Source organism: Sapajus apella, unplaced genomic scaffold (assembly GCF_009761245.1).
Source record: "Sapajus apella isolate SASKATOON/1434 unplaced genomic scaffold, GSC_monkey_1.0 scaffold2578, whole genome shotgun sequence".
Classification (NCBI taxonomy): Eukaryota; Metazoa; Chordata; class Mammalia; order Primates; family Cebidae; genus Sapajus; species Sapajus apella.
The window spans coordinates 1-9,305 of NW_022439504.1; the positions used below are offsets into that span (position 1 = coordinate 1).

Sequence of the window (9,305 nt, forward strand, 5' to 3'; positions counted from 1 at the left end):
AGCCACTCACCCCCCACGCCCGCCTTCTGCTGGGAGATGTAGGACTCTAAGCGCAAGCGGAAGCGGTTCTCGCCCCCTAGACGGCCGTGCGTGCCGTCGTCCACCAGGAAGAAGGCTGAGTAGTTGTAGTCCAGGGGAAACTGGACCCCATCCTTCGGGTCGTGGTGCCAATCATACCGCACAGGAAACGAGCCCTAAGGGAAAAATGGCCAGATCAGAGCGCCTCTGAGTCAGGGCCAGAAGGACAGACACAAGCCCCACCTCCTCCCTCAGACGCAGAGTCCAGCCCCCAGCTCCTCCTCCCTTAGACCCAGGAGTCCAGGCCCCCAGCCCCTCCTCCCTCAGACCTGGAGTCCAGGCCCCAGCCCCTCCTCCCTCAGACCCGGGAGTCCGGGCCCCCAGCCCCTCCTCCCACAGGCCTGGAGTCCAGGCCCCAGCCCCTCCTCCCTTAGACCTGGAGTCCAGGCCCCAGCCACTCCTCCCTCAGACCAGAGAGTCCAGGACCCCCAGCCCCTCCTCCCTCAGACCCGGGAGTCCAGGACCCCCAGCCCCTCCTCCCTCACACCCGGGAGTCCAGGACCCCCAGCCCCTCCTCCCTCGGACCCAGGAGTCCAGGCCCCAGACCCTCTTTTTCGAAGTCCCTGGGTCATACCTTGGGGTTGATGAGGATGTCTCTTTTCTGGATCACACCCCAGGGGGCCACACCCATGGCCACCACCTTGGTGCCCCCAGTGCTGGCCGTCTGATGGTCGCGCACAGCCACGCCAACGTGCCGGCCGATGCCTGTGTGCAGGCCCCCAGTGACAATCCAGGCCCCTACAGACACCAAGGAACACGCAGAGACAGAGGGAGAGAAACCAAGAGTCAGACAGAGACACACACACAGAGACTGGGGGGCGGGGGAGACCCCCAGCATGGCGGGGAGATGGCAGGCAGACCAAGGCCTGGCAGACGGCCCCACCCCCTCGGTCACCTGTGCTCTGGGCAGCCCGCACCAGCCCACGACGCAGCAGGTCCTGCAGCCAGGTCTGGAGGACGGGGCCCCCTGATCCCCCCAGCACTGACACCACCAGGTTCGGGGCACGGAAGCCCCACGTGCGTGTGACCAGACTATAAACTGTAGCTGGATCTGTTCGGTCAGAGAGCCGGAGAAACTGTGGATACATGGGGGGGGACACAGGGAGGGGACAGAGACTCAGAGAGACAGGGACAGAGGCCCAGAGAGAGAGGGAGACAGAGACCAGAGAGAGAGGGGGACAGAGACCCAGAGAGAGAGGGGGACAGAGACCCAGAGAGAGGGGGACAGAGGTACAGAGAGGCGGCAGCACAGAGACCCAGAGAGAAAGGGGAACAAACACTCCGAGACAGAGGGGGACAGAGACCTAGAGAGATGGGGACAGAGACCCAGAGAGAGGGACACAGAGACAGAGGGAGACCGAGACGCAGAGGCACAGAGACCGAGAGAGGAAGGGGATCGCGTCGGAGAGAAGACAGGTGGGGTGCAGGGGACACAGAGAGCAAAGACAGGATGGGTGGAGGGGCAGCGTTCGGGGGTCCCGGCTCGACTCTGAGCCCTGAGCATGCAGCCCTCCAGCACCCAGGCCCGCAGACAGGCCTGCCTCACATGGCTGTGCCTTCGGGTGGCCCCCAGGAAGTCCAGCTCTCCGTAGGCGTCGGTGGGCTTCTCCGTGGTGTGCACATCGCTGTCCCACACGGTCACCACGGCTGCCCCAAAGGCGTCCTCCGTGGCCACGGCAGGGTGGGCGGTCCGGGGGCGCCCACACTGGCACAAGGTCCCTCTGGGGGTTCGAGGATGGAGTGTGAACCTAGGGCTGCCCTCCCTGCCCCAGCATTCTGTTGCGTGTTCATACTTCTGTCGAGGGGCTGTCTATACTGACCCCATATCCAGAGGCAGTCAGAGTCCGCTCTGCCCCTGACCCTGGCTCCGACTGCCCCAGGGAGAGACTGGAGTCGAGGATAATCCCCCTTCCCCACGAGAAGGAAGCCAGTGACTCCAGAAAGTCTGAGCATGAAGAGGTCTGTCACTGTCACCTGCAGAGCCTCAAGTGAAAGGGAGACGCCCATCGGGAGTGTCCTCACCATCCCCCATCCACACACGTGGTGCTCACCATGGAAAGGAAAATCCAGGCTGGGTGCGGTGGCTCACGTCTGTAATCCCAGCACTTTGGGAGGCCAAGGCGGGTGGATCACCTGAGGTCAGGAGTTCGAGACCAGCCTGGCCAACATGATGAAACCCCATATCTACCAAAAATACAAAAATTAGCTGGGCATGATGGCAGGCACCTATAATCCCAGCTACTCAGGAGGTCGAGGCAGGGGACTCACTTGAACCCGGGAGGCAGAGGTTGCCGTGAGCCGAGATTGTGCCATTGCACTCCAGCCTGGGCAACAGAGCAAGACTCCGTCTAAGAAAAAAAGAAAAAGAAAAGAAAAGAAAGATCCAGGGAGTAACTCAGGGAGAGCCCACGTGCTAGGGGCAGGGGCGGCTGTGTGACTCTGGGTGAGCGGCTTCACCTCTCTGAGCCTAGATTTCCTCCTCTGATGAAAAGACAGTAATAGCGCAGCCTACTCCACGGAGCTATGAGGAGCCAGGGAAAGAACGCAGTTTTCTGAAATGAGACTCACATGCCAGAGTCCCAGCCAGAGGCAACGCGATGCGAACTTCACACAGCTTTAAATAACCTTGAATAACGCAGCAAGAAAGTCATTCCTTTTTCAGTTCTCCTGACGACCGTCAAGGAGAGAAGCTGAGCCGGGTGCCAGAATATTTTTGAATGCCTAACCCTTTGCTACTCTTTTTCAGGAGAAAAGCAGGCCTCGGGCTCAAAAACCTGAGCGGGCAACAGCCATCTAGCTAGGAGGGAAACACCTTTGTTTGCTTTTCATTGTGTTTAGCTTGTGTGGCTTCTTTCTGTTTGCAGCAAATAGAAGAAGTTTTCCATTTATGGTGATCACATAAAAAACTTTCTCCTGCCTAAAAAAATGCACAAGTTGGCCGGGTGCAGTGGCTCATGCCTGTAATCCCAGCACTTTCGGAGATCGAGGAGGGTGAACGACCTGAAGTCAGGAGTTCGAGACCAGCCTTGCCAACATGGTGATGGTGAAATCCTGTCTCTACTTAACAAATCAAAAATTAGCTGGGCGTGGCGTCGAGCACCTGTAATCTCAGCTACTCGGGAGGCTGAGGCAGGAGAATCACTTGAACCTGGGAGGCGGAGGTTGCAGTGAGCTGAGATCACACCATTGCACTCCAGCCTGAGTGAAAAAAGCAAAGCTCTGTCTCAAAAAAAAAAAAAAAAAGAAAAATGAAAGAAGGGATGGAGAAAGAGAAGGAAGGGAGGGAGGGAGGGAGGGAGAGAGGGAGGGAGGAAAAAATGTATCTAATTTCTTTTGTTCCAGATTCCAGAAGGAGTTCAGTTATGGGGGAGACCTGTGAGACCTACGTATTTATGCAAACCGAGTGAGCAGACTTAAGAGCAATTTTGCAGAAGGGATAGCAAAGGTGCCACAAGGATTTCACCAAAGCCCTGAAGACACTAAAGCAGCTGACTGATCCACACACGGAATGAACCAAGCACACGTAGGCCAGGTCCCGGCACAGCGAGAGCTACCTCCAGGGCCCTGGCATGCCTCAGTTTGCCCCCTTTGTCACCTATTTCAGCTCCATCTTTGGACCCCCCAGTTCCCCTACAGCTACTTCCCGGGAAGTTTGCTCTTCTGAGCAAAACTTCAAGGACAGCTGGGCATAATCCCAGCACTTTGGGAGGTCAAGACAGAAGGACTGCTGGAGCCCAGGAGTTTGAGAAGAGCCTGGGCAAAAGAGCAAGACCCCATCCCTGCAAAAAAATTTTTTTAATTAGCCAGGTGTGGTGGTGCAAGCCTGTGGTTCCAGCTACTCAGGAGACCGTAGCAGAAGGATCGCTTGAGCTCAGGAGTTCAAGGCTGCAATAAGCCAGGATCACACCACTGCAGTCCAGCCTGGGTGACAGAGCAAGACCATGTCACTAAAAGTAAAAACAAAAAATAGGCTGGGTGTGGTTGGCCCATGCCTGTTATGCCAGCACTTTGGGAGGCCAAGGCGAGTGGATCACAATGTCAGGAGTTCAAGACCAGCCTGGCCAACATGGCGAAACCGCGTCTCTACTAAAAATACAAAAATTAGTCAGCTGTGGTGGCATGCACCTGTAGTTCCAGCTACTTGGGAGGCTGAGGCAGGAGAATCGCTTGAACTCAGGAGGTGGAAGGTTGCAGTGAGCTGAAACTGCACCATTGCACTCCAGACTGGGTAACAGAGCGAGATTCCATCTCAAAAATAAATAGCTGGGTGAGGTGGCTCACGCCTGTAATCCCAGCAATTTGTGAGGCGGAGGCAGGTGGATCACAAGGTCAGGAGATGGAGACCATCCTGGCTAACACGGTGAAATCCCATCTTTACTAAAAATACAAAAAATTAGCCGGGTGTGGTAGTGCACGCCCGTAGTCCCAGCTAATCGGGAGGCTGAGGCAGGAGAATCACTTGAACCCAGGAGGTGGAGGTTGCAGTGAGCCGAGATGGTGCCACTGCACTCCAGCCTGGGCGACAAGACCAAGACTCCATCTCAAAAAAATATATAAAAATAAATTTAGCCGGGCGCGGTGGCTCAAGCCTGTAATCCCAGCACTTTGGGAGGCCGAGGCGGGTGGATCACGAGGTCAAGAGATCGAGACCATCCTGGTCAACATGGTGAAACCCTGTCTCTACTACAAATACAAAAAATCAGCTGGGCATGGTGGCGTGTGCCTGTAATCCCAGCGACTCAGGAGGCTGAGGCAGGAGAATTGCCTGAACCCAGGAGGCGGAGGTTGCGGTGAGCCGAGATCGCGCCATTGCACTCCAGCCTGGGTAACAAGAGCGAAACTCCGTCTCAAAAAAATAAAAAAAAATAAATTAAAAAAATAAATAAATAAATAAATTTAATTAATTAATTAATTAATTAAAAGGTCTTCAAGGAATGGTCCAGAGCCTATGCATCCAAAACAATAGCCACATGGGGTTCCTTATATCCATGGGGCTCTGTCTGTTCTCATAAGTTAAAATTAAAATCAAATAAACAGTTCAGGCCAGGTGCAGTGGTTCATGCCTGTAATCCCAGCACTTTGGGAGGCCAAGGCGGGCAGATCACCTGATATCAGGAGTTCAGGACCAGTCTAGCCAACATGGTGAAACCCTGTCTCTGTGATCCTTCCCAAAGTGCTGGGATGACGGGTGTGAGCCGCCGCGCTTGGCCTGAAATTGTTCTCGATAAAAACCAGTCATTACCTGCCTGGTCGCATATACAACGGCCCCTATTCAGATCTCATCTGACTGTATCACAAGTGGCTCTGGCCACAGCTGAAGGGCTCTCATTCTGGAAAACCTTTTCCTTGGCAGGGCGCGCCTGCTCCGGTGGCCCTGCTCCCGCCCCGGCTGCTACATGCCTGTCTTGTTTGTGGCTTGCTCTTCCTTTTCACCCCCCTTGAGTGTAGGTATTCCCAATGTGATGCTCACATGATTCCCATGATGATGACATGATACTATATGATTCTCATGATAATTACATGATTCTACATGATTCTCAAACTCAATGCTTGCAGAGGCCAGGTGAGTAACTCAACAGAAAGAAGTAGGCAGGGCCAGGCATGGTGGTTCACGCCTTTAATCCCAGCACTTTGGGAGGCTGAGGTGAGCAGATCACTTGAGGTCAGGAGTTCAAGACCAGCCTGGGCAACACAGTGAAACCCCATCTCTACTAAAAATATAAAAATCAGCCTGGTGTGGTGGCGGGCGCCTGTAACCCCAGCTACTCAGGAGGCTGACACAGGAGAATTGCCTGAATCCAGGAGGCAGAGGTTGCAGTGAGCTGAGATTGTGCCACTGCACTCCAGCCTGGATGACACAGCAAGACTCTGTCTCAAAAAAGAAAAGAAAAAAAAAAAGAAGTAGCCAGGTGTGGTGGCTCACGCCTGTAATTCCAGCACTTTGGTGGGATGAGGCGGGAGGATCGCTTCAGCCCAGGAGTTCGATATCAGTCTGGGCAACACAGGAAGACTAAAAAAAAAAAAAAATACACCTGAGTATTTTCTACAAAAAATTTAAAAATTAGCAAGTCATGGCGGTGGTTCCAGCTGCTGGGGATGCACATGGAGGAGGACTGCTTAAGTCCAGCAGGTCAAGGCTGCAGTGAACCATGATCGTGCCACTCCAGCCTGGACAACAGAGCGAGACCCCATCTTAAAAAAAAAAAAAAAGAGACGGAAAGCAGATATTTTTAAGTGCTTTTTTTTAAAGACGGAGTCTCACTCTGTCGCCCAGGCTGGAGTGCAGTGGCACGAGCTCAGCTCGCTGCAACCTCCACCTCCCAGTTTCAAGAGATTCTCCTGCCTCAGCCTCCCGAGTAGCTGGGATTACAGGCACCCACCACGATGCCCAGCTAATTTTTGTATTTTTTACTAGAAACGGGGTTTTAGCATATTGGCCAGGCTGGTCTCGAACTCCTGACCTCATGACACGCCTGCCTCGGCCTCCCAAAGTGCTGGGATTACAAGCATGAGCCACCGCACCTGGCCTAAACGCTCTTTGAAACACAGACACACACACAACTGGCCATAGAATCACCAGCTTGCAAATCCCCTGACTTGACACGTTTTTTCCCCTGTGACATCTCACCTACTCTCAGTTTCAATTACCATCTACAACTCAGACCTCTCAGATCCTGGACATCAGTCCAGACCTTTCCCAAGTCTCAGTCCCCACACGCCCCCGGGTTCCCCAGGGCCATTCACGCGTACAGAGTCCCACACTACACTCAGCGACCATTTCCCGGGCCTGCTAACGCTCCCGAGTTCTCCATCTCAGGAACAGCCCCGCCGTGTCCCAGTCAGCAGACCACACGTCCATCCGGGAGCCATCCATCGATGGGTGCACCCTCTCTCCCTTGCATCAGTCCCCAAGCTCTACCTTCCTGTCCCCTGAGTCTTTGCCCCGTCCCCTCCTCTCTGTGTCCCAAAAGCTCTGAGCTGGCTCAGGCCACTTCACCTCCTGCTCGGACCCTCTATCCAGCCTCCTGTTCATCTTCTTCCAGCCCCGGAAGGCTTCTCCACACGCAGAGCCAACCCCGCCCCTGAGGTGACACCCCAGCTCCCCTGGACAAGGTCCCAGCCCCTCAGGATGACCTCTGACACCCGGCAAACTCTGGCTGGAGAAGCCCTATCTCTACTAAAAAATAGAAAATCAGCCAGACGTGGTGGCACATGCCTGTAATCCCAGCTACTAGGGAGGCTGAGGCTGAAGAGTCGCTTGAACCTGGGAGGCAGAGGTTGCAGTGAGCTGAGATCATGCCGCTGCACTCCAACCTAGGCAACAAGAGCAAAACTCCGTCTCAGTAAATAAATACATAATCTGGGCATGGCGGTGGGCACCTGTAATCCCAGCAACTTGGGAGGCTGAGGCACAAGAATTGCTTGAACCCAGGAGGTGGATGTTGCAGTGAGCCGAGATCCCAACACTGCACTCTGGCCTGAGCAACAGAGCCAGACTCTGTCTTAAAAAAAAATGCAAAAAACTAGAAAGCCTGAATCCGGTTCAGAGGCCATCACTGAAGGCAGGAGCTCCTGGAGGACGCACACACCCTATCTCGGTCAAGTGGCTTCCCTGGCCACCCAGTACAGGGCCAGGTCAAGAGGCAGTAATAATTGCCACCTCCCAGTGGGAACTGCAGATATTTTCCCATGTTCCGCGCTGGGCACTGTTCCAGGAATATCACAAGCATTAACTTGTTTAATTCTCATAAGAACCCCAGGAGGTCAAGCCTCTTTTTAAGCTCAGATGAGAAACGGGACCCAGAGAGGCGAAATGATTTGCCCAAAGCCACATAGCACGTGTCCTAAGGGAAATCTGAACACTGGCAGGGCCGTTGAATCAGACTAAAGGGACCTCCTCCCTTGGGAGCGCTGAGTGAGGGTTTCTTGCATGGATGGATGAATGAATGAATGAATGAATAAACTAATGAATGAAACAGAAATACCCAAAAGGGAAAGGCAAGAGACACCAAAAATGACACGAAGAGACAGAGACACACAGAAGAGACACTGGGGTGGAAAGAAACAGAACCGAGCTCTGGAGCGTCTACAGGGACCCCGGGCGGGAGAATGGCGAATGGGCAGTGGGGGGGTGTCTACACAGAGCCAAACCCTCCTAGAGGGAGAGTGCCGGCAGGGAACGCCCTTGGGAAGGTCCCTGAGTCCGAGAATGGGGAAAGGGGCGTGACAGGGGCGTGGCCCGTGGTGGGCGTGGCCGTGCGGGCGGGGTCAGCGGGCTGCGGACCCTCCGGGGTCAGTTCCCGGGGCGAACTCCTCACCCCGGATCTGTGGAGTCGACTATGAACGTTGTGCAGGTCTTCTTCCTGAAGATCTTGGGGATCCAGCTCTGGGTACAGGAACAAGTGTCGGGGTGGAAGTGGGGTGGGGGGCACCCCGTTCTGCCCTATGGGACACAGAGCCACCCACCCAGTGCACTCTCCACGGACACAGGAGTCCGGGCCCCGCCTCCGCGCCCTCCTGCTCCAGACTCAGGAGTCTCGACCCCCACGCCCCGGACCCTGGAACCCGGACCCTCCCATCCCCCTCCTGCGTCTGACCCAGGAATCGGGTGTCCAGCGCCCTCCTCACTGAGAACCTGGAGGTGAGGCCCCCAGCTCCGCGCTCCCGCGGACCCCGGTCCGGGGCTCACCTGCTCCTTCTCCGGCAACACCATGCTGCCGCGGCCCCGCAACCTCCTGTAGCCCCGGGCCCCGGCGCTCCCTCCGCCGGCTCCGCTTCCAGACCCGCCCAGGACAAACCGGATCCGCCACTTTCCAGCCCAGCCTGGGCGGGGCGAGGTCTGAGGGGCGGGGAGTCTTGGAGACGCCAAAGCGGGAGGCGGAGAGAGGGCGGGCCCGAGGGGCCGCGATAAAGGGACAGAGGGACCGCTACCTGGGGGGGCGCAGAGGCCCGGGCCGGGGGCTGTGGGGAGCGAGAGACACGTAGGGGAGACTCCGAGAGACAGAGCGAGAGGGGGACAGAAGGAGTTGGGGGGTTGGTGGCGGAGAGGGAACAGCGATCAGAAAGGGGGATGCCAGACAGGGAGGGGATATTTTAACCCAAAGAGAGTGAGACAGAGATTAGGGGCAGGGGTCAGGCGGTGGGGCAGCAGGGACCCAGAGATAGACACACAGAGAGAGGGGGGGACAGAGACCCAGGGAGAGAGAGGGGGACAGAGACCCAGAGAG

The 9,305-nt window shown here is 55.8% G+C and overlaps 1 protein-coding gene across 1 annotated transcript; it reads right to left on the bottom strand.

The window, feature by feature from the left end:
• Positions 1-10: 10 nt before the first annotated feature.
• On the bottom strand, positions 11-8,891 carry LOC116547280 (transient receptor potential cation channel subfamily M member 4-like; the record flags this gene model as incomplete). Its single annotated transcript, XM_032273275.1, has 6 exons — positions 8,768-8,891; positions 8,397-8,464; positions 1,625-1,799; positions 974-1,154; positions 653-816; positions 11-194 (listed from the first exon to the last, which is right to left on the bottom strand). Coding segments are annotated over exons 1-6 (796 nt in total), but the record flags the coding sequence as incomplete, so codon positions are not given.
• Between the last annotated feature and the right edge of the window lie 414 nt (positions 8,892-9,305).